Here is a 25,885-nt window from a genome sequence, read left to right on the forward strand (position 1 = left end):
ATGCCAGACCTGCCCTCAGCCTTCCTGCCCCTCCTCCTCCTCTCCAAGTTTGTCACCCCGGTGACCTTTCGTCACCACCGCTACGACGACCTCGTGCGGACGCTGTACAAGGTGCACAACCAATGCCCGGACATCACGCGGCTCTACAACATCGGGCGCAGCGTGAAGGGGAGGTACCTCTACGTGCTGGAGTTCAGCGACTATCCTGGGATCCACGAACCCTGTAAGTTCTGGGGTGTGTTGGGCAAAGAACCCCCTTCCTCTACAAATCCAGAGGAATTTGTCGCTGCATCAGCGGAGAACTCCATATTCAATGCGTTCATTGCCTCTTCCTCCACCTGAGAAGGCTGGTGGCTCCACTTGGTTCCCAAGCTTCCCTAAGGCCCTGGGGACCTGCGACCCCAGTTCAGGCTCCAGCGCATTGCTCTTTTTTTGAGTTCTGTTTGCTCAGAACCCCATTGGTAAACAGTGTCTTCCTCCTGTTCCCTCCACCCTCCCCTCCTTTCCCTCACATCCCAGTCTTTTTCTCCCACTATCAAAAAACCCAGTGACCTGGGAGCTTGGCAGATATGGATGGCTTCCTAGTTCTCCCGAGGGACCAAGTGGATCCCTTCTAGGAACAACGTGGTAGTCTAGAGAGAGTTTGGGGGTTGGGCTATTAGCTTGCTTTGTTTTATTTTATTTTTTGTTAGTTTGCTTCTGTTATCAAAGCAATCTATGTTCCCTTCAAAAATTAGCTCATGACCAGCCTCAAACATCTTTTTAAAAAAATCTCAAAATAACCAACCAGCTGGAAAAAAAAAATTCCCTAAAAACTAGAAACCAGAAGAGGCAAAACTAGAAACCGGAAGCACTCTCGAATACCTAGTGTTTACACAGGCTGACATGTGTCATTTCCAGACACCTTATGCAATCCTGCATCTCAGACGTAAAATGGAATTGCCACTGTTTCCTTCAGTCCCTGGTCTGTGTTGTCAACACAGCTCTTGGCGTCATTCTTGGTTGTGCAATGTGCAGTTGCCTTGTCTCATCAGCTGTTCACATATCGATGAACACGGACACACTCGTTGCTTTGTGTGGTGACAAAGTTAAGTCACAGGACTTATTTTCGTTCCTCCTTTCAGAGGGTCAGTGGCAAATCTCTCTCCCTCCCACATCCCAGGTGCACTCCATCTTCCACTATAATCCATTTAAACCACTGCACGAAGCTCCCAATGGGTCTCCCGTGCTAATGCCACCATCGAAACCCGCCTCCTCCCAACTTGCCCAGGAGAGGCCAAAATCATTTCTCTCTAATACAGTCTTCTCGATCTCTTGCTTAAGGGCTCAATGGGTATTGACCACAAGAGCTTCCAAATTTTATAGAGAAGGCTCAAGAAGAGCCACGGAGAGCCACGGGATTCCCCCAGAGTTAGAGGCTTGCAGTAACAGCACCTGCTTTTACTCGGCTCACACGCTCTCTGTGAAAGCTTAAGGCCGTTGAAAGGACTGTGTGAGGCTGCACTCTAGTCCACGCCCCTTCTTGGTGCCCCTGTACTTGCAGCACGCAGGGCAGGCTGACGTTGATCCCTCTTTTCCCCCTGAGTTAGCAGCTCTTCCATTTGCTCTTCACATTCCTTCACTCTACAAATATTTACCCATTGCCTACTAGGACTTTTGATGGAGCTGTAGAGATGGCTCAGCAGTTGCTCAGAGGCCCCTGAGTTTGGCTCCAAGCACCCAGCAGCTCACAAACATCCGAAACTCCAGTTCAAGGGAACCTGGTACCCTCTGCAGGGCTCCATGGACCATACAGACACGTGTACCTCTAACTAAATGATAAACCAGAGGGGGGAAAAGAGAGCAAAAGATCCTCATACAGAAAGAACTTCCAGGCAGGTGTGCTAACGCTTCCATAGGCTTTGAAAGGACCACAAAGAATAATACAGACTGGGTAATAATAGGGCTGAATTATATAGCAGAGTGAGACCAGCTATAGATGGGGCACTGGGCATGTCGTGTGGAGTAAATGCTATATATATAGCAAGAGCTTAAACAGTAAAGAGAGATGGGCATCCTGCGTGACAATCCACGAGGAAACAGAGGAGGTTACTGTATTCCAAAGGCTCCTCTGCCTGAGGTGGTGTTGAGCGTCGATCTGAAGGGTCTCTGGGGCGGCGGGGGTGGGGTGGGGGGGGAGCATGGCAGGCTAGGGGGGGGGGAAAGAATGCAGTCTCCCGGGAGGTAGAGGTCGATTTATCTGTGCTGGCTTCTACCAAAAGAACTGAAGGGCTGGGGCAGAAATAACACTGCCCACAAAGCTTAAAGTCTCTATGCCGGGCCCTTCCTTGCCCTTTACAGAAAAGTTTTATCAACACCCTACTGGGGCGCATGGACGCTAATGATCCACTTGGATGCAGGGAGACGTCATGGGAGCGTAGGTGTGGGGGTTCAGGGATCTCGAGCCATGAGAACCGCCAGCAATGCTTTATTACAAGATAGCTGTCTTCTGTCTCTATTGGACTTAGAAGCAGAGGGTTTGCTAGCGGGTGCTCCTAGAACACACAGTGCAACGCTGCGTGAAACAGACCAGCAACCCCTGTGCCCTCAGCGTTGCCCATTGCATTGGACAGCTAAGAGAACAGAGGGAACTAAACAGATTCTCCAGGTTTTATTTTATCAAAGACAAATTACCGAGTTACTGTCGCCAACCTTTCCTTAAAAAGAAAGCTGAGAAAGTAGAAGCAGAAGGGTCTCTGGGAGACCACACCGGTTTATACATGTTCCAGAAGTCTGGAGCAATTGAGAGAGACCCTATCTCAGGCAAAACAAACAAAACAAAAGCATAAAGAAATAGAATATGTATTAAGTGATACTTTTCTTTTTGGAGACAGGTCTCTCTATGTAGCCCTTGTTGGCCCATAACTTGCTAGGTAGACCAGGCTAGCCTTAGGCTCACAGGAATCTACCTATGTGACACTCAAAATGTTGAGATCAAAGGCAAGTGCCACTACACCAGGCCTGCATGATATTTCCTAAAACGTGATCCTTGTGGGTTGAAAGCATTCATTACAGGGGCTTGTTACAGGAATACTAAGATAAACAATCACGAGCTGGTTTTCTTTTTTTTTTTTCTAAAAATATAGTAAGGTTATCTCCTCAGCTAATGCTAGGTTCTGTGGAGAAAATAAGATCTGAGCACACATCGGTAGAGCCCAGAACAGTAAGTGCCATAAAAGGAAAGCGGCGGAGGACTCACTTCTAACAAGAAGAGCTCAAGGTGTCGACAGGGACTTAGTCTGAACTGGACCCTTGAGGATGGCAAGAAAATAGGGAGGCGAAGAGGAAGAGAATCAACAACCGGAGAAGCAGAGACAGGTTCTGTAGGAAAGAGGGCAGCGCTGGAGGAGCTTTTGTTGAAAGGGGAGCACAGCTGTCTCACACTTACCAACCCTAGAGCAGCAGTGGTGAAGGACCTCTTTGGGGTCGCGTATCAGACATTCTGCATATCAGACATCTTTGCATTAGGATTCATAACAGTAGCAACATTGGAGCTATGAAGGAGCAATGAAATAAGGGTCAAGGCATTAGGAAGGCTAAGAACCACCGAGCTAGAGGCTTTTACAGAGACTCACTTCTGATGTCTGTTAACAGTTAGTGTGGCCAAGACCCAGGCGGAAGTAGATTCCTTCCTCTCTCATGCCTCAGGACCTACCTTTCCAATGATAGAGAGATTCCGGAGCCCTAGATGCCAAACAACTTACATCTTCAACTGGAAAGATGTTACCAGGACCAAGAGCACTTTATGAGAGAGGTTTTGGGGAAAAGCCATCGTTCAGAAAGATTGGTGTGATGGGTGTATCTTTGTGTATGTGCTCTTCTGGATGGTACCGAGTACTCGCTGGGCTTTGATCTCTGTCACATACACTGCCATGCAGCCTCGGACAAGTTACTTAGCATCTGCCCCTCACCTCTTCACTGGGAGGCTATGGGACCTACTCCACAAGTTTTCTCTTAAAATTAGCCATGGTTCTTCTGCTTGCCCCTTCAAGAGCTGGGTTTTGTATCTGTTCCAGTGGAACCGGAAGTCAAGTACGTGGGGAACATGCACGGGAACGAGGTGCTGGGCCGTGAGCTGCTGCTGCAGCTGTCGGAGTTCCTCTGCGAGGAGTATCGGAACCGGAACCAGCGCATCCTGCGCCTCATCCAGGACACGCGCATTCACATCCTTCCATCCATGAACCCCGACGGCTACGAGGTGGCTGCTGCCCAGGTACGCAGTCCAAGGGAGATTTGTGAAAAAACCTAAAGCCATCTTGTGAAATGAGTGCCAGCAGACAGTGTGTCCCTATGTTCCATTGTAAATGTCAGTTTAAGGGAAAAAAAAAAAAAAAAGGTAAAACTGCTGGTGTGTAGGAAGGGGCGGAGGCAAAGGGTTAAGACTGGAGAAGCCTGAAGTGCTCTAGCTCTGTATGCAGTTCAAGTGCGCACGCGCTGCCTGGGAGCTGTCTGAACCTCTCTGATTCCTACACCGGCCCAGCTAACCTCAAAGAGAACAGATATGGAAATTCCTTGGCAACATCCTGTAAATGGAAAAATATACCCACGCCAAAGAGCATAGACTTTCCCCAGATCTTAGGGTGGGAAATTAATTCTAGATGATTTTTTTTTTTTTTGGTCTATTGAGACTTCTTTTTTATTACATATAACTACACTGTAGCTGTCTTCAGACACACCAGAAGAGGGTATTAGATCTCATTACAGATGATTGTGAACCACCATGTGGTTTCTGGAATTTGAACTCAGGACCTCTGGAAGAGCCTTAACCACCGAACCATCTCTCCAGCCCCTATTGAGACTTTAAACATGCTAGTCTGTGCTCCACCACTGAACTATATTGCCCAGTCATATTTTTTTATATATTTTTAAAATTCTGAGACAGGAGCTTGAAATTTTGCCTAGGCTAGAACTCACAGAGCAGGTCTCAAGTTAGGATTTTCCTGACTCAAGCTTCAAGGTGGCTGGGTTGACAGCCGTGCCACTAGACTAGCATCTGTGTCTCCAGAGAAACATAAACCTGGGAGTGTGGATGGTTTCTAGAAGCCATGGAAGTCAGAGAAAGATTCCCTTAAGTTTTGCTGGTGACACCCATTTTATTCCTCTGAACAACAGATAAAATGTCGCCATTGTTTTAAACAAACAAGCTTGTGGTAATTTGTTACAGCAGCAGTCGGGATCTGTTATACCATTTGCTCTGCTTAAGGGAACCTCGGAACCTTCCTTTAGGTGATGTTCTTCCTCCTCTTCTTCTTCCTCCTCCTCCCCTGCTTTCTTCCTTCCCTCCTCCCCTTCCTCCCCTCCCTTCTCTTCCCCTATTTCCTCCTCTCCCTCCTCTTTATCATCTTCCTCTTCCCCTTCCTCCTCTTCTTCCTCCCTTCCCTCCTTTTCCTCCTCTTCTCACTCCTCCTGTTCTCTCCCCACTCTGCTTTCTTTTTTCTTCTCCTTCCTCTTTCTTGGCTCGCGGCAGATGAAATCCAGAAGCCTTACACTTTCTAAGCAAACCCCCTGACACCGAGCCACAGCCCCAATCGCTTCCTTACCAGCCTAACTAATGGTCAGCTGTGTACAAAACCAACGGGTAAAGCCTGCTGCCATTAAGATTAACAGTGGAGAACTACACAGCTCAGGACAAACAGTGAGAAAGCCCCTGCCACGGAGGGGCACACCAAACTCAAAGTCGGCTAAAATGTTTGCACTGGAGCAGAAATTATGGAGGTACCTTAAGAGCACTTTTTAAAAATGTCATGTTCCCTGTGCAATCTAAGAATAGACTATGAGTAGGATGCCAAGTAAAAGGGGAAACTCTGAGAATAATAAAGATTCTTAGAAAAAAAAATTGAATTGCAGTCCATCTGAGTTTCCAATAGGAAATGAGGTTTATTTACATCACTTCCGGGAATAGCCAAAAATTTGAGCTGTACCCACTCGGTCCACAGGGCTGTAGTGGACACTAGTCCCCTTCGCCAGTGACACAGAAAGGAATTCTAATGACCCCCTCCCCCCAAAAAACATACACTTCAGTCTGAACCAGGATTTCTTGGAGCCCAGCCTGGCCTTGAACTTTCGATGTGGCAAAGCATGACTTTGAACTTCTGAACTGTATGCCAGCTTGCTGTTTTTCTGCAGTGCTGGGGACTGGACGGAGAGAGGGCTTGTTAGGCAAACACTTTTAGTAATGGAGCTAAGCCCCAGCCCTGATGGGAATCTTAACACAACTTTTTATACCACTCTGTATGTATTCATGGGTGTGTCTAGCTCTCCATGTGTATATATGAATTCCTACGGGGCTAGAAGAGTATCTCACTTAGCTCTTTTCCTAGTGTCTGAGAGCTTCAGATAGACAAAGCGTAAGTGAATGGGTTTTGGCTGGAAGGGTGAATGAATGGATATGTGAACAAAAGGAGATAAAACCGGGACTGAGAACAAAGAGATAAGGCATCCAGAACCTAAATACTCAGAAGATAAAGCTCCCAGTGTTTCCTAATTTGGTCTTATTAGCGTTTGTTACTTATACATAAGGGTTTCTTGATGTAGTTTTGTACATGTATATTAAATATTGTCCTCTCTAACTCCTGAAGTTCCTCATCCTCCCGCATCTAGTCACCCCTCAACTTTCGTGTCTCTTGCTTGTGTGTATGTGACCCAGTGAGTGTGACTAGCGTGATGAAGGTCCAATTATTGGAGCATGGACATTTTATTTGTGCTACACCACTGAATAAAGTCCTCTCCACCATTAACTGCCAATAGCTCTTTAGGGGGTGGAGCCTTATAAGCCCCTCCTCCCTAGCCACTATTACCTGCTTATAAATCCTCCAAGAGGGGCGGGGTCTAGGGAATTCTGAGAAGCCCAGCTTTGTGCAGGTCTCACCTAGATAACCACAGCTGCTGTGAGCTCAGTGATTCAGCAGCCATGGTGTGTCCTGGAGAGAGCATCGCACAGCACTTCTACATTCCACCGCTGCCCTCCTTCCATGGCGTCCCTGGAGCTTCAGGGGTGACATAGTTGTCTGACCAAAGGCTAGGCAGTCAACAGTCCCTTATTCTTCGCACTTTGAAATTATGAGCTTCTGTATTATGAACTGCAGACATGTATATGAATCTGTAGACAATCATAATCAAAAACCACCATTATTGATGTCCTTATAAGAACAAAATCAGGCATAGCGGTGCACACCTGTGACCCCACCACCCAGGAAACGGAGGCAGGAAGATCAGAAGCTTATAGTTATCCTTAGCTATGTAAGCCAGTTTAAGTCCAGCCTGGGGTACATAAGACTTTATCTCATAAAGGAGGGAGAGAGGGCAGGATTTCGGATAGATATATTAGTTGTGGTTAGTAGCAGCCTTTTCTGTTACTGTGAGCAAACACCAGGACCAAGGCAGCTTACAGAAGAAAACATTCATTTGACCCTACAGTTTCAGAGCCTTACTGTCCACGATGCTAGAGAAAAGGCGTCTTAGCAGGAGTAGCTGAGAGCTCACACCTTGGTCTAAGAGCAGAAGGCAGAGAGCACCCTGGGAATGGCATGGGTCTTTTGGAACCTCAGATCCCCCACTCCCGGTGACATACTTTCTCCTGCAAGGCCACATCTTCCCAAACTCCCCAAACAGCCACCAACTAGGAATTAAGTATTCAAATACCAGAGACTTAAGGAGAGTGCTGAAGAGGGAAGAGAGAAGAGAAAAATACCCAGAGACACAGGCACATTAGGGAGGTTAGAAAAGCTGGTGGTTTGAATAGGAATGGCCCCAGTGCATTCTTGTGTTTGAATGCTTGACCATAGGGAATGGCACTGTTAGGAGGTGTGGCCTTACTAGGAAGTGTAGTCTTGTTAGAGAAAGTGTGTCCCTGTGGAGGCAGGGTTTTGAGGTCTTCAATGCTCAAGCTACACCCAGTGTGAAACACATCCAGTCTCCTCCTGGCTGCCTTCGGATCAAGATGTAAAACTCTCAGCTCCTCCAGCACCATGTCTGCCTGCACGCTGCCATGCTTCCCACCATAATGACAATGGACTGAACCTCTGAAACTGCAACCCCAATGAAATGTTTGCCTTTATAAGAATAACAATGGAACCCTAACTAAGACAGCTGGAAACAAAAACTTCATGGTGTACAATGTGCATCTGAAAGCTAAGGACAGGGCCAGCAAATTGGTTCAGCAGGTAAGGCCACTTGTCCTGAAAGAATGGGACCTGACTTCAGTCTTTGGGGCCAGCATAATGTGGGAAGTAAGAACCAACTCCACAAAGCTATCTTCTGACCTCCCCAAACTCTACGCCATGCATGTCCCCCCAATAATAAATAAATTTAAAGCCAAGGATTGCCTAGGACCACCAGAAGCTAAACCACACAAAGCCTTCAGAGAGCATGGCCATGATGCCTGGACTAACCCTTCAGGTCTGGGAGAGAATTCATGTAACCTCCCAGCTCGTGGTAATTTGTTATACCAGCCCTAAAACCTGACATATACCATCAGCTGGTGGATAGATAAACGAAGTGTGACGAATCCACACCATGGAGAAAGGAAAAGGGGGAAGTACCGGACATGTTATGTGGGTGAATCTCATGTGCAGAACATATGACGTATGATCCCACTTACATATAACACATACAGAGAAGACGGAATGTGGTCACTCGGCACCGGGGAGAAAACAAGTGACTGTGTGAGTGAGAGTGAGCTTTATTTAGGGGACAGAAGTGCTCTACAGTTACAGCTCCATGACTGTTAGAATAATTGTGAGGGTGACGGCGTTGGTCTCACTCTGTGGGCATGCTAAAACTCACTGACTTGTAGTCTTAAAGCAAGCAATTCTAAGCAGCTATCTTTAAAAATCTAGGAGTCGGGCTGGAGAGATGGCTCAGCAGTTAAGAGCACTGACTGTTCTTCCAGAGGTCCTGAGTTCAATCCCAGTACCACATGGTGGCTCACGACCATCTGTAATGGGATTCGATGCCCTCTACTGGTGTGTCTGAAGACAGCGACAGTGTACTCATAATATAAATAAATCTTAAAAAAATAATAAGTAAATCTAGCAGTCACTCCTGCTAGAACTTTTCCTGGGATCACCTAGAACTTTGACCCACCCAACTAGGACTGGAAACCTTAAGGAGATATTGCCAAACCATTCCATAAATAAAGCTAGTGTGTTTGGTTTGAATGAGAAATAGCCCCCACAGGCTCATGTGTGTCAACACTTGGTTCTCCATTTTGGTGCTTTGGTGGGGGGGCGAAGTTATAGAACTTTTAGGAGCTTGCTGGAAGAAGTACCGCTTCCTGTGTGTATTAAATGTGATTAGCTAGCCTGCTATAATCTATCACCATGCCCTGCCTTGTGGGCCATTATGACTTCTTTCCTCCTTCCATCCGTCTGTCTGTTCAGCCATCCGTCCCTCCCACTTTGGGAACATAAACTAAAATAAACCATTTTTTCGTAAGTTGATTCTGGTCATGGTATTTTATCACAGAAATAGGAAAGCACCTAATGCGGCTAGTGGTTTTTAAACTTACACCCTACTCTTGAAATATAGGACTCTGTCTTAAACATGCATCTTTCCTCTCTCCATTTCTCTCAGGGCCCAAACACATCTGGGTATCTGGTTGGTAGGAACAATGCAAATGGGGTGGACCTGAACCGAAACTTCCCGGATCTCAACACCTATTTCTACTACAACTCCAAGTATGGCGGCCCCAACCACCACCTGCCCCTCCCCGACAACTGGAAAAGTCAGGTAGGAGATGAAAACGGTAACAGGAGCCAATAAATCATCAGCTGGAGCCGCTTGCCACATGCTAAGCATTCTTCACAGGAACAGAACTATCAAGAATTAAGCATCTGCCACTCCTGGCCCCACACGCCCCCTTTCTGACATCATTCTCCAAGGAGCCACGTGGCAACTCAGCCACACCTGAGCTGTCACCCTCTCACCTCTTCACAGGTGGAACCCGAGACCCGGGCGGTGATTCAGTGGATTCGGTCCTTAAACTTCGTTCTCTCGGCCAACATGCACGGCGGGGCTGTGGTGGCCAATTACCCGTATGACAAGTCACTTGAGCACAGGTTCCGAAGTCCTCATCGCACCTCCAATTCCCCTACGCCTGATGATGAGCTCTTCCAGACGGTAGGTAGAACTGCACCTCGTCCCAGTGGGGAAACGTGAGGCTCAGAGATGAAATTCATGTCAGAGACTCGGGACCCCATAGCAACCAGTCTACAGACAGTTACAGAAAACAAGGGTCTGCTTGGGAGGAGCTGTCTAGCAAGTTACATTTTATTTCTGGGGATGAGCCACAAATCTAGGAATGATTAGCTAAAAAACATTTTATAATTGCTACGGTGATGAGAACCCTAACGCTGGTGAAAAATGAGAACTCTGAAAGCTAATCACACTGTCCAAGAGTCAATGTAGTGACCTGTGGTCGTGTAGTGAATCCAATTCACAGTTTTATAATGATATGTCTATTTAAATGAGAAAGAGACTATGCAAATTAAGATCTAAATAATAATACGAAACAACGGAGCAGGGGCTGGAGAGATGGCTCAGCAGCTAAGAGATCTTGCTGCTCTCACTGAAGACCCCACCTCTGTTCTTAGCATTCATGTTTGTCAGCTCAAGACCACCAAAAAAGGAGAGCTCCAGGGGGTCTGACAATTCTGGTCTCTGGGGACAGCTGCACCCACAGGACAGACACACAGGAACACACACATCAATCTTCTTTAAAAGATGAATATAGAGCCGGGCAGTGTTGATGCATTCCTTTAATCCCAGCACTTGGGAGGCAGAGGCAGGTGGTTCTCTGTGAATCTGAGGCCAACCGGTTCTACAGAATGAGTTCCAGGACAGCCAGGGCAAGATGTCTCAAAATAGGTTTTTTATTAATTTCAAAAGCAATAGGGTTTATAGTTATAGAGAGTCTAAGCAAGCGCCTCTCTTTCCAACACACTTCCTTCGTCTGTCAGAACATACATGTTTTCGATTTTACTAAGTCTTTGATTTCCTTCATTAAATTCAGCTAGAAAATGGTTCAAGGACCCCGTGTGACAGTCCGCTGTCATCCCTCCCCTTGCAACATGACAGATTTATCCTGAAAAAGTGGGAACACCAGAATACAGGGTTCCCAGGAGCAACTTTAGAATCTGGAAAGCGGAGACAGGAGGATTGAGCTCAAAACCAGCCTGAACAGCATGAGACCCTGTCTCAAAATAGCCAACAGAGAGAGGGAGGGAGGCAGAGTACAAGAATGGATCCAGAACTTTCCACCTGTAAAGTGGATTCAGGCACATACATGCATACATACACACACACACACCATCATCACCATCACCACCACCACCACTTCAGCTCCTCCTTCTCCATCTCTGACACTCCCTCGAATTGAAGCATAGAATATACTGTGTGTGACCTTGTGGCCGCTTGGTTTCCCCTGGCTGGGCACCTGAGCCACTGCTGGGGGTCAAGATTGCTCTCAGGCATTTTCTGCTTTTTCTCTAGCTGGCCAAGGTCTACTCCTACGCTCATGGATGGATGCACCAAGGTTGGAACTGTGGGGACTACTTTCCAGATGGCATCACCAATGGGGCGTCTTGGTATTCTCTCAGCAAGGGTGAGCAGTCCTGGGAATGGCCCAGCTGAGGGGGAGACTGCTTCTCAGGGAATTAGAGAAACAGCCTCCAAGCTGTCATTTTAATATCTATCGGGAAGGGGATAGTATGTGGTTTTATAAAACTAGTGTTTTATGCCCCAATCTGCTGGAGCATAGGTTAGCAGAGGGGCAGGTCTGTGATGGCTCTGTACCCTGACTACCAACTTACCACAGCAGGGCTTGCCATGGGCATTGGCCATTCATAATTAAAACTCAGGGAGCTCTAGCAATGGGTGAACCCATGCCCTGTTTTTCTGTGCACACACATGCATGTGCACACACACACACACACACACACACACACATACAGACAGATACATTATGAGTACACTGTAGCTGTTTTCAAACAGACCAGAAGAGGGCATCAGACCCACCATGTGGTTGCTGGGAATTGAACTCAGGACCTCTGGAAGAGCAGCCAGTGTTCTTAACTGCTGAGCCGTCTCTCCAGCCTCACACACAAACTTCTTGATGTAAGGAGAGAGAAGGGGCTAAAGCAGGGAACAGGCTCTTTCACGTCTATCTTTCACACTTTCACATCTGAGCCACCCATATTGATAAGGGCTGAATTGATGTTTGGTCCTGGGGAGAGTGGAGGAGAGAAGCCAAGAAGTCACTGTGTACTGAGAAGTTAGGCTTGTGCCCCAAACCTACTTGAACACACAAGAATATCCCAGTAGATTCTCATTTCTTTACCTTTGTGCTAAGAAGCCAACCTCCTCATCTTCTGGATTGGAAGCATCAGACATGCTTTTTCAAACCATGCTTTTCTCTCCCTTCCTCCCTCCTTTCCTCCCTCCCTCTCTCCCTCTCTCCCTCCCTCCCTCCCTTCCCCCCTCTCTCTTTCTCTCTCCCTCCCATCATCTGAGAAATCATGGTCCCTGCTTCCTCAGAGAATCTCCACCCTAAACCAAACCGGCACATCCCAAGATTAACATCAATTAATTAGGTCAATCACAGTGATTGTCTCAGCAGTGAGGCCTCCGGCTACAGTATCCTGAGAAGTTCTTAGACATAAAAACTTGGAGCCCTTGCTCTGTGCCTCCTGAGTCAAAAACTCTACTAGCAAGGCCTAGTGATCTGTATGTAGTTGGATGGCCCGCCCTCCAGGGGTCCTTTAGTGCATGGGAGAAAACCAGTAGTTTAGTTATGGTTGTTGGCCTCTGCATTGGTCAAGGCTCTCTAGACGAACAGAGCCCATAGAATAATCATTATGTGTTAAAAGGGAATTTATTAGAATCGCTTAAAGGATAGAGTCTGGGTAGTCCAACAGTGGCTGTCTTCACAGCTAAGACACGGAGGGCCTGGTATGGCCTGCTCAGCCCACAAAGCTGTATGGCTCCGCACTTCTAGTGTGGTGCTGTAGGCCCAAAGGATTCCTCGAAAGCCAGTTTTAACCCATGTTGTAAGACCAAAGAAGCTGTGCTCTAGGGCCAGGGGTCCCCAGCAGCCGCGGTGACAGTGGTAGCAACAGAGTAGATGAACTCAAGAGCGAACACGCCCGCAAGACACAAAGGCAAGCAGGCAGCATGCAACAATTTCCCTCGAAGCTCTTTTTATCTGGGTCTCTGCTGGAGGATGTCGCCGGCACTTAGGTTAGGCTTTCCCACATTGGATGACTGAGTCCACATAGATGTGCCCAGCAACTTATCTCTAGCTGAGTCCAGGTCTAGTTGAGCCCTCAACCAACATTAACTAGCTACCAGTTTCTAGCCTTGTCTAGTCTTTCTTTGTGTTGGTGTTTTGCCTCCATGTGTGTCTGTGCACCCTTAAGAGCCTGGTACCCAAGGAGGTTAGAAGAGGGCGTCAGATCCCCTAGAACTGGAGACACAGAAGGCTGGGAGGCACCGTCTAGGCTGTGTGCTGAGTCTAACCTGGGACCTCTGGAGGAACAGCCATTGCTTTTAACTGTTGAGCCATCTCTCCAGCCCCCTGCATTCTTTGTTGTTGCCATTCTTGGTTGTTGTTGTTTTGTTGTTGCCTTTTGAAACAGGGATTCTCTGTGTATCCCCGGCTGTCCTGGAACTCTCGCTGTAGACCAGGCTGGCCTCACATTTATAGAGAGCTGCCTGTCTTTGCCTCCCAAGTGCTGGGATTAAAGGCATAGGTCACCAAGCCTGGCGTCCTTTGTTTATCTTGTGGTAAGATTTCACTGCTGCCCCATCTGATATTGAACCCTTGGGCTCAAGATATCCTTTTACCTCAGCAACTGGGTCTCCGGAAGCATCCTACCCAGCCCCATCTTAATCCTTACAATATTATTTATTTAGTGTGTGTGTGCGTGTGTTACACATATTATTTTATAGTCTTATCAACAGTGCACAGGCTCCAATTTCTCTACACCTTTATCAACTCCCATTGTTTTCTCTCCTATCCCTCATTCTGTAGTAGTGGGTGCAAGCTGGTATCATAAGGTGTTGCGGTAAATGAGGTAACCTTTTATTCCACGCTAGTGCCAGTACCATTAGAGCCACATGATTCATTCGAACCCGGCTGTTACTCTGCCACGTGGTCCGCAGACTGCCCTCTCTACTCAGTCCCCTAGGCAGTAGTTACCATGCCCGGCACACACACATCTCGTTCCCTGGGCCCCGTGTGTTCTTACTCTGAGCAGGCAACAGAGCAGGATCTGCATGCTCCAGCTAACTCCCAGCCATTGCTTTCACACACTGTCTTCCATAGCCTGGTAAAATTATGACTCAACAAATCAATAATTTATCAATCAGTTTTATATGTTAAATTCTCAATCCACAATATTTCCAAACAATAAATTTACTGCCAGTTAACAAAGATATAAACCGCCCACCTAGACAAGATAAAAACGAACTAGTTCACCTTGATCTAGTGCACCATCCTCCTCTGCAGTCTCCATTTTGATTCTTCTCTGTCCTCTTCTCTCCCGCCTTACAAAAACTTTGTCCCTGCCCTACTCTCTACTGTCCAATCATGTATTGCCTTGATCTAACTAGTGTTAGCCCTCACCTGTATATAGACATCAACCTACAGTAAGGCAGCTTGGTTTGATTTCTCTAGAGATTAGTGATTTCAGCACCTTTTTTATATCAGCCATTTGCATCTCTTCTACTGAAGTCTTTCCTTCTCAGTCTTTCTTTCATGTATGTATTTATTTTGAGACAAAGCTTCACTATGTAACCCAGGCAGGCCTGGGACTTGCTATGTAGACCAGGCTAACCTTGAGCCCATAGAGATCCTCCTGCCTCTGCCTCCCAAGTGCTGTGCTTAAAGGGACATACCACTGTGCTAGATGCTCATTTTTATTTTTTTATACAGAGTCCTGCTCTGTAGCTCAGGCTGACCTGGAACTTGGCCCTCCTGCTGTGTTCTTCGGCCTCTTGAGGGCTGGGATCACAGCTGTGAACACCCATGGACATCTTTGTGTGTGATATTGCACATGGAACTAACTTTATTTTTAGTTAGTTTTTTTGGGGGGGGGGGCGATTATACAAGTTTTACTAGCGCCAATTGCTAAATATTTTCCACCCTTATCAAAAATGTGATATATACAAGAATTTCCGGGCTCTGCCTTCTACCTTTTGGCCTAACTCTGACTTTATAGCAGTACTGTATTGTTTTGGTTAGTGAGCCTTTGATATCAGAAGTGAAGTCTCCAGCTTCTCCCATCCCCCCACCGCACAAGCACAGGGACCCGAGTTCAAACTCCCCTCAACCTTGGCACTTGAGAGAAGACAGGAGACTTATTGTACTTGCTACAGGGGAGCTTAGCACCAGGTTCAGGTGAAAGAGCCTCTCTCAAGGGAGGAAGGCAGAGACGGATAGAGCAGGGCACCGGATAGTTCCTTGAGCAGCCACACATGCGCACACACTTGGACCAGGAATTAGATCACGAGATGGAAGAAGCATAAAGGATTCGGATGAGCATTAACCAGAGAGAGAGAAAAGCACCCAGCCTGAGACCCGGGAACAACTCTGTGTGTAGAGTAAAAGTTGACAGAAGTCAAGGGGTTGAAGAGAGGCTGATAAAGACAGTGGTGACAATGGAGGGTCTGGCGACACAAAGACCGGTCGCTGTCTCTTTCCCTAGGAATGCAAGACTTCAATTACCTCCACACCAACTGCTTTGAGATCACGCTAGAGCTGAGTTGCAACAAGTTTCCCCGGCAAGAGGAGCTGCAAAGGGAGTGGCTGGGTAACCGGGAAGCCTTAATCCAGTTCTTGGAACAGGTAAGACCTCACTGTTTGACTCTCCTGGTTGCAGGAGAGATGCTTCCAGTGGTGGCTGGGGTTGCCACAGGCTCAGGCCCAGCCCCAGCTCTGACTCCACTCAACCAGCACTCAATTCCTGTGATTTTTTTTTCCCTTCAATGTCCTGGAGCACAACTGTCTGTCCAAAACTTGACTATAAGCCGAGGACTCTGGGTAAACAAGCCTATAACCCTGTCTACATGGAATTGACATTCTAGCCAGGACAGACAGTAAACAAAATAAGGAAGTAAATTCTGTGACTCGTTAAAAAGAGAAGTGCTATGAAGAAAGTCTCCCAGAGAGAGCGACTTCCAAATGGAGTCTGAGGAGCAGAGGGGCTCAGGTAAATGGATATCTAGAACAGGGGCAGGGCACCTCCGGAATGGGTCCCCTGGAAACAAGCCAAGCTCCACATCTGAAATGTGCTCAGCATCAGCAACTGCAGGGAGCTGCTGCCTCAAGTGCTCGGCTTCCCGCTTCCGGCTTCTGGCTTCCGGCTTCCGGCAGAGACAGGAAAGACAAGGCTTCAGAGGAGGTGCAGAAACAGGGCTCCTTAAGTGCTGTGAATGGAAAGTGATGTCGCTTCTAAGCCAAGCGGTGTGACAGAACTTCCGGAAAAATAAAAATCAGACTCAAGTTTAACTCAGGGATAAAGCTCTGGCTTTATCCAGACCCACAAAAGCAACCACAATTAAAACAAAATTGTTATATTATTCAGCTAAATCCCAAAGAAGTGAAGTCAGACAGACAGACAGAGAGAAAGGAAGGAAGGGAAATTATTCAGCCTTCAGAACAAATTAAATTCTGACACACACCTTAGCAAGGCTGGGCCCTGAGGACGTTATGCTAAGTGCAATAAGCCGTGACTCCATTTGTTTAGATAGAGTTCATACAGCCGTGCAGACAGAATGCAGAATGGTGGCTGGGGCTGTAGAGCAGGAAGTGGGGTAGAGAATGGGAGGGATGGAGACTTCGAATTTAAGGAGAGCAGTTTCAGTGTCATCAGAAGAAGAGAGTTCTAGAAGAGAGCCATTATGCTAGGCACATATTACAAATGTGCGTGATAAACTGGGCTGAACAATTCACAGGGTTAGTATTTTGTCAAATTTATTTTAAGTGTGTATGTGTGTGTGCGTTCATTCATGCCATGGTGTTTGTATGGAAATCAAAAAGTAAGTTGTGGAAGGGACTCTGTTCTCTCCTTCCACCATTTGGGTCCTGAGATCAAACTCAGGTTGTCAGGCTCAGTAGCAAATGCCTTTAACCACTGAGCCATCTCGATAGATCACAATCTAAAGTTTCTTTTCTTTCTTTCTTTCTTTCTTTCTTTCTTTCCTTCTTTTTCTTTTTCTCTTTCTTTCTTTCAAAATTCATTTATTGGGCTGGAGAGGTGGCTCAGTGGTTAAGAGCACTGACTGCTCTTCCAGAGGTCCTGAGTTCAATTCCCAGCAACCACATAGTGGCTCACAACCAACTGTAATGGGATTTGAGGCCCTCTTCAGGTGTGTCTGAAGATAGCAACAGTGTACCTATATACATAAAATAAATAAATGAATCTTTTAATGAAAGAGTATATATGTAAGTTTAAATATATTATATATAACTACACTGTAGTTATATGTGAACTCAGGACCTCTGGAGGAGCAGTCAGTGTTCTTAACCACTGAACCATCTCTCCAGCCCCTAAAGTTTCTTAATTAAAACAAAACTCAAGATTAGACCATCAGGAGCTAGAAAGATATTGGCAGTTGAGAGCAATGGCTCCTCTTTCAGACCTGAGTTTGATTTCCAGTATCCTCATGGTGGCTCACAAACATTTGTGACATTAGTCCCAGGGGTCTGAGGCCCTCTGCTGGCCTCTCCCAGCAACAGAAAGGTACATGGTGCAAAGAGGAAGGTGCAGGCAAAATACCCAGATGCACACATTTGAGGCTGGGCTGCTAATGGGAACTGTGGCCTCACAAGCCCACCTGCACATCACAAGCCCACCTGCACATCACAAGCCCACCTGCACACCACAAGCCCACCTGCACATCACAAGCCCAACTGCACACCACAAGCCCACCTGCACATCACAAGCCCACCTGTACATCACAAGCCCACCTGCACATCACAAGCCCACCTGCACATCACAAGCCCACCTGTACATCAAAGCCCACCTGCTCATCACAAGCCCACCTGCTCATCACAAGACCACCTGCTCATCACAAGACCACCTGCTCATCACAAGACCACCTGCACAGGAACTTTGAGAAGAAAGGCAGCGTGATGTGACTGAGTAGCAGGATTACTCTGTCTACTGAAGAGGCATTATGGGGTTGGAGAAGCCGTGAAGAGCTAGTTTTCAGGGTGTTGCCACAGTGTTAATGACCCATAGAGAAGGAGAAAGGCCAGAGCCTCCCCCATTGTACACCTGCTCTGTTTCTAACTCTCAGCGGCTGCTCTCTCCTGCAGGTTCACCAGGGCATCAAAGGAATGGTACTGGATGAAAACTATAACAACCTCACAGGGGCTGTCATTTCTGTCACCGGCATCAACCACGATGTAACTTCAGGTAGGAAGGGAGTTTCTGCCCTTTGTGTCCTTCAGTAGAACTGGGGACCAGTTTGTGAGCTGGAAATACCAGCTTGTAAGCCATTAAGGACACTGAGAGGAGGGTGGGAACCGGGTATGGGAGCAAAAAGGATAAAATACTCTGAAGAAAGCAACTTAGGGAAGAAAGGGCTCGTTGTGGCTCACAGCTCCAGGGTCTAGCCCATCACAGTTGGGGGGTGAGGGTGGCAAGAGCTTGAAGCTAATCGTGAGCTCACATCAAAATCAGGAGGCAGAGCTATGAGCGTCCACGTGCCAGGACTCCTACTCACACAGACCGGGGTCCCAGCTGGCAGGCGCCGTCACCTCAGCTAACGTGGTCAGGACACCTCACAGGCATGCCCGCTCTTCAGCCTCTCGGGCGTGCCTGGCTTGTTCCCTTGCTGACCGTCCCAGCTGAACTGGCCACCTGCCAGTCTTCCGAGTTTCTCTGGGTTGATTTTTCATGGGTGGCAGTCCCTACTCACCCCCCAAAGCATTGTTGTTTGCTACCAAGTAGGCATGTCACAGTTCACGCTGTCCGTTCAGGCTGGAAGAGATCTCAGCTTCGAGTCCTTAGAGGTGTTCCCAGAGCTCTTCGGAGACAGGCTTGTTTAAGGAAAAGGCAGAGTTCTAAAAGAATTCTGTCACCCCAGTCTGGCAGGATTCTTCCAACCCAGCAGCTGCACCCAGGAGCGTGGAGGGGTCAAACTTCAGCACCATTCCTGAGAATACCGGCTGCTGGTCCTGGTTCTTCCTCATTTAAGCACGGGTGGCGAAGGTCTCTGAAATGTCAGAGCCAGAGCCACTGAGGAGGAATTCCACAGTTAGGCCCCGTTTTCAGGATCCGTTATGAGGATTAGAAATCTCTGCTCTAGTGACATTGACTGAGCTTAACGAAGCACCTGGTGCTGGTTACAGGTGGAGACAGCCAAAGCCCTCTCTGAAGAAACATCTAGAAGTGGAGCTTTTGTTACACAATAGCTAATCACCCCCTGAGCCAGAGCCCCCAATTACAACAATAACAGTTTCTGGATGCAACCTAAACTGTCCAATAAGTACATAATAACACCTTGCATTGCTGAAGTATTTGAAAGTGAGTTACAGGACTGAGGGTGTGGCTTGGTAAAGCGCTTGCTTAATGTGCAAGAAGCTCTGAGTCTATCCTCACACTGAATCAGCTCCGCATGGTGGCTCACACCTGTAAGGTCATCCTTGGGACTCCTGAGACTGGCAAGTGGTTACATTGTGAGGCTGAGACCAGACTGGAACACATGAGATCCTGTCAAAAAAAAGAGAAGGAGAAGAAGAAGAAGGAGGAGGAGGAGGAGGATAATAATAATAATAATAATGATAATAATAATAATAATAATAATAATAATAAGAAGAAGAAGAAGAAGAAGAAGAAGAAGAAGAAGGAAGAAAGAAAGAAAGAAAGAAAGAAAGAAAGAAAGAAAAATGAAGGAAGGAAGGAGAGAGAGAGATAAATTTCAGACATTTAATAGTATCAGGGGGGAAAATGTCCTCACTACTGCCCGTATCATTCTTTGTTTCATTTTCTCACTATGTAGTTCCTGACTGGCCTGGACCTCACAATGAGGACCAGGCTGGCCTTGAACTCACAGAGATCCTAGCCTTAGTTTCAGAGGTGAAGGGTCAGTATTAAAGGTGCGCACCGTCACACCCGGTTGTCAGCATCATTCCTCATTGGATTTATTTATTTCTAGCATTCATTACTTTTTCATTACCTTATTTATTTTTGGCATGGGTCTGTATGGGCACACCTGTGGTACAGTGAGTGAGTTCCAGGAATCCAACTCACACCCTCAGCTTGGTGGCAAGTACCTTTACCCACTGAGCCAACCAGATTGCCTTTGTTGTGTTGTTCCTTCCACCCTGCCCCTGAGACAGCTTCTGACTGAGGCTGGCCTTGAACTCCTGATTCCCCTGATGGGTCCAACATGCTCAGCTTTTACTTATCTATTTTTAAAGATTTGATTTATGTTTTGGTCCGTGTGTAAGAAGAGTATCTTACCTGCAGGCATGTAATTGTACCATGTATGTGCAGTACCCAAGGAGGCCAGAAGGGGGCATCATAACCCTTAGAACTGGCGTTACCTACAGTTGTGAGCCACCATGTGGTAGCTGGAAACCAAATCCAGGTCCTCTGCAAGAGAAGCCAGTGCTCTTAATTGCTGAGCCATCTCTCCAGACACACTCCCGATTGATTCTCAGGGGTAAAGGATCATTAGCCAAAATTGTACAACCCTGCTCTAAAATAACAGGCTTCTTTGAATTGTTGTTTGCTCTTTAACTTTCTTCTGAAGGTGATGGAAGAAATTATCATCAGCAAGGTCTAGAAATGTGACCGTTGATAGTGGGTTTACCTGGGTTACAGGCTCAGTTCCAGAACCACAGAAATTGGGCTTGTAGTCCATATAATCCCAGAACTTCGAGGGTGGGCTAAGGCACAAAGATGATACATTTGAGGCCATGTTCAGGCAAAATAACTAGTTCGGGGCTAAATAAGACCCTGTCTGGCATGGTAGCACGCACTGTAATCCCAAGGCAAGGTAGGAAGATCATGAATTTGAGGGGCCAGCCTGCACAATGACTTCAACACTAGCTTGGGTCACATGAGACGGGAGAGAAGACGGGGGTGGGGTGAGACCCTCAGTGATCATTTGCTCTGAGTCTTCATGTATCGCACCCCTGGGTGGTGGGTGTCCAGCCCAGATGCCGGGGGTTAGTATAGATTGTGCAGGGTTCTGCTGTGTGGCTTTGCCAGGGTCTTGATTCAGCTGCCGAGTCCACGGTCATCTATCCAGGAGCTGGGTTTCTCCCATAGATAGCTATTTATCTCGTAGTTTCTGCTTCTCTCTGGCAAAACCTGCCTCCACAGAACTCGAGACTAGGCTACTCCTCTCTATTTCTCCAAACGTCCTTTCCTTCTAACTGGCTTCTCAATTGTCAGCGGCCTCGCCATTTTCTTATTAGGCACAATAATAAGGTTTCCCACCTTTTCTCTTTCCTAGCGACTTTTTCCTGGGCCCGAGTCTGTATTAGACCCAGGATCTGGAACAGACTGTAGTGTGAGGCACAGCACTGTGAAACCTTCCCAGGAGTGACTCCTCCTGAGAAACGTTCTTCTGAACGGTTACGCTGTCATACAGAGAGAAAACAAACAAACAAAAAAAAAAAAAAAAAAAAAAAAAAAACAGGCTGTGGGTCAGCCCAAACTTTCATGGACAGGTTTGGTCTGAAGCATGTTTGAAGTCAGCTGACTGAGTTCCATCCTTCTGATGTTTAGGTGAACACGGGGATTATTTCCGGCTGCTGCTTCCGGGTACTTACACTGTCACTGCCAAGGCGCCAGGGTATGACCCCAAGACAGTGACTGTGACCGTGGGGCCTGCGGGACCAACCGTGGTAAGGCTTAACCTGTTCTGTAAGTGACACGCTTCATCTTAAACAGCCCTTTGCTGGGCCGTTCCCTCCTGTTACTTCCTGGCTCGCCTCATTGGTACCGCCTGCCTCTCTCATCTTCCTCCTTCCTCCGTACATTGGTGCTAACACTTCGTCTTAGTCAGGGTTTCTATTGCTGTGATGGAAAGCTGGGACCAAAAAGAAAGTTGGGGAGAAAAAGGTTCTGTAATTGAAGGAAGTCAAGACACGAACTCAAACAGGGCAGGATCCTGGAGGCAGAAGCTGATGCAGAAGCCACGGAGGGTGCTGCTTACTGACTGGCCAGCCTGCTCTCTTATAGAATCTAGGACCGCCAGCCCATGAATGGCCCCACTCACCATGAGCTGGGTCCTCCCCCTTGATCATTAATAGAGAAAATGCCTTACAGCTGGATCTCATGTTCCCAACTGGGGCTCCTTCCTCTCTGATGACTCTAGCGTGTGTCAAGTTGATACACAAAACCAGCCAGTACACACTTCCTCCTCAGGGATTGCAAAGACAAAGCAGGAGTAACACAGGCTCATTAGAAAGCCCGGGAGATTGCCCCGACCTCACTGGTCCTGTTATTCAAGGCCATAAACAGGAACCACCACGAGGTGGCGCTCTACAAGCCAACAGTGCCCTATGGTCTCAGGCTCTTTCCCATGGCTGCCACCAAGGTCCAGCCACCTCCAGTCCTCACCTCTCCACAATTCTCCTTTGTAGATTGGAGAAAGAGCAAAGAACAAATTAATTTACAGTCCGGAACTTTTCACTCTAGACCATACTAGGTTAGAACCTCAGAGTGTAAAGGGGCTTGGATTTCCTCCATGAGCTCAAACCGTGCGCCTTTTTACGTGCAGTACGCGTACGTGTTGAGTAGCTGCTGGGTATCAGGTACTGCAGATTTACAGAATTACCTATCTTAACCTTCACAACCACCCGTAGGTATCACACAATGGGGGAGTGGGATTCACCACCTAATGTGTGTCAGGGACTCAACACCGTGCTCTCGGCCTGTTCCCAGAACCCTGTACAGCCAAAGAGAGCTTCGGGAAACTTAGAGGTCATCGCCACCCCACACTCCTGCCTCTCTGTCTCTGTCTCTGTGTCTCTGTGATATGCGTATGCGTGCGCCTGCGTGCGTGCGTGCGTGCGTGCGTGCGTGCGTGCGTGCGTGCGTGTGTGTGATGTGTGAACGTGTGCTGTGGGAGAATAGGGCATGGACATACCACATCGGAGGTCAAAGGACAGTTTCAGGTGTCAGTCCTTGCCTGCCACCTTATTTGAGGCAGTGTTCCTTTGCTGTCTGCCGCTGCGCCCTCTCTGTGCTCTAGGCCAGCTGGCCTGGGAGCCGCCAGGGATTCTTCATCTCTGCCTCCCGGCTCCATGGAGGGTCACTGGATTTACAGAAGCACCCTGTGGTGCCTTGCTTTAAGGGGTTTTGGGGACTCGAACTCAGGTCTTCACACTTGTATGACAAGTGCTTTATATGACGGACCAGGGGGAGAAAAGACACCCCTCCATTACGCAGAACCCTATTTCCCAGCCAGCCGATCCTCTTTCTTCCCTAAAATCAAATGCTCAGCCGCAGCCACGTATGTCAGTAGTGTACTGTGGGCAAGCCTGGCCGCTGCCAACTGTAAACGGCCCCACAGCACAGCGAGTTATGCCTATTCATTCGAAGCAGCTCACACACCTCACCCCCGCCCCCCACATATCCTTTAAATAAACTAGCATAACCACTCACTGTGTCAAGTATAACCCAGAGGCACAATCTGTCATTTGGATGTAGCAGTCCAAGACAGTAATAGCTACCAGTCTGTTTATTGATTGCACGATCTGCTTCCCTTCCATGTTAATTTTAGAGTGATTAGCTAGGGGAAGAAAGATGTTTACTAACAGGTTTTTCTTCTGTTGTTGTTGTTACAGTTGAGAGGATTAAAATGTCTTCCAGAGCCTGGCTCTGCTGTCCCCACCCTCCTCCCGGTGTTGGGGCCTTTCTTTCTCCTCTGCCCTTTGCTCCTCTTCTTGCCCACCCCCCTCTCTTTTGTTCCTTTCCTAGGCTTAGGCTTTTACTAACTGGGAGGTAGGAAATGGCCTCCTACAATTGGCTTCGACTCCCCTTCCCTTTATAGAACTAGCAGAAGATCTGGCCATGGATTTTCACAGAAGAAGCAGGACACTCAGCGGGTGTTTTTTAAACTCCCCCATGCTTCCCTGATTCAGGCCATTACAGGGTGGGGGTTGCCAGGGAGGCCCCAGGGAGTCCCCAGGGGAGTGTACTTAGGACTTGGTGTCACTCCCTCCTCTTTTGCTGTTTATGGCAGCTCTACACCCAGAGTGGCACACCCAATTCACACCCAGAGTCCCACACCCAATTCACAACATCTTTCCACTTGCGTTCCATGGCCAGAGGACAGATGTACACAGCCCTCGGAAGATCACACGACGCCCCTGAAATCTTAAGCTGTCAGAATTTAGGGAGAATGCGGTGGCACACACCTTTAATCCTAGCATTCTGGAGACGGAGGCAGGTAGATCTCTGTGAGTTCAAGACCAGCCTGGTCTACAGAGCAACTTCGAAGTAGCAAGGCTACATAGCGAGACCCCATCTCAGAAAGAAAAAGAAAAGATGGAACCAGACAATTTCTGTCATCTCTGTTCACCATGCCCTGTGGCAGGAAGCTGAGACCATCATTAGCATGAACGGTGACTCACACAGTCAGCAGGAGGGAAAAAGATTAAGTCCCCTTTACCCTCAGTCAGCACTCTTGCCCTAAGCAGGGTATAAGTGGAAATGAGATTAGAGATGTAAATAGAATTGTATGCTAATATACGTATTAAAAAACATACATGGGACTGAAGAGATGGCTCAGCCGTTAAGTGCAATGGCTGCTCTTCCAGAGGTCCTGAGTTTGATTCCCAGCAACCACATGGTGGTTCACAACCATCTGTAATGGGATCTGATGTCTTTCCTGGTGTGCCTGAAGAGAGTGTACTTACATACATACAATAAATACATTTATAAAAAGTTTTTTTTAAACCCATACATTTAGCCCATCAGCCACCACACACTTCATGTCACCATTAATTCTGTGCCACTATTTTGGGAAACAATTGCCAAGTGTGCAGCCCTATTAGAACCTGGGCAGTCGGGGGAAAGTCCGAACAGGAGCTTAGCTTCTGCCTTGCCTTTGCAGGTTGACTTCCAACTCAAGCGAAGCACATCTCAGGTGCAGAGATCTCCCGGCCGAGGACAGGGGAGCAGGGTAAAGCAGTCCCGGGCATCCAGAAAGAAAGACCTGGCAACCAAGCGGCACAGGGGCCCTGCATGAAGTCCAACACCCAGGGCCACACACAGCGAGGCAGTCCCTGCCCTCAAACCCCACGGCCACACTTCTATTTTATTATCTGGGACATATTTAGACACAGGTACATGCCGAACAGTTCTGAGTGTTTCCATCTGTCCCGGGATCAAGCTTTCCTTGGGCCAGCACTGAAGGAGTTCGAACCTTCCAGAAACTGGTGCAAGCATACATGCCTGCAGCAGGAATCTGGAGACCTTCCTTCTGAAAGTCTGGTTTGGGTCACTGCATGCAGAGGATAGGTTCCGGCTCGTTGTCTGTCCAGAGTCTCCAGAGTCTGGCATGGAGCTGGTGACAACTCGGTGTAGCTGTTCAAATGTCTGCAGTGCTAAGGTGATCCAGAATTGTTCAGGACTGTTTCCATGGTGACCAGGAGAAGATATGACCCTTGGGGGGGGGCCAGTTCCTGCCCCTGGCCTATGAGCACTGCCAACAATTGAGACCTTTTGAAATGTTTTCTGTGTATGTAGGAGACATGGCATCTCTCTAGCCTGGTGGGTATTAGGAATGTGTCCATCGGGGGCAACGTTCGGGTCCTCTCAGAGTCCCAGCTGAACCCACTGGTCCTGAAGGTATCATTGAGCAAATTACATGTTTC

General features: G+C 47.7%; 1 protein-coding gene across 1 annotated transcript; it reads left to right on the forward strand.

Annotated features, from left to right (window-relative positions):
* Window positions 1–25,257, forward strand: CPN1 (carboxypeptidase N subunit 1; the record flags this gene model as incomplete). Its single annotated transcript, XM_080911613.1, has 9 exons — window positions 1–223; window positions 4,056–4,252; window positions 9,613–9,768; window positions 9,976–10,158; window positions 11,530–11,641; window positions 15,744–15,883; window positions 18,359–18,458; window positions 21,786–21,904; window positions 25,123–25,257. The coding sequence occupies 9 exons, from the start codon at window positions 1–3 to the stop codon at window positions 25,255–25,257; spliced, it is 1,365 nt and encodes a 454-aa protein (XP_080767739.1).
* Window positions 25,258–25,885: the final 628 nt, after the last annotated feature.

Source organism: Micromys minutus (genome assembly GCF_963924665.1).
Source record: "Micromys minutus genome assembly, chromosome: 2".
Classification (NCBI taxonomy): domain Eukaryota; kingdom Metazoa; phylum Chordata; class Mammalia; order Rodentia; family Muridae; genus Micromys; species Micromys minutus.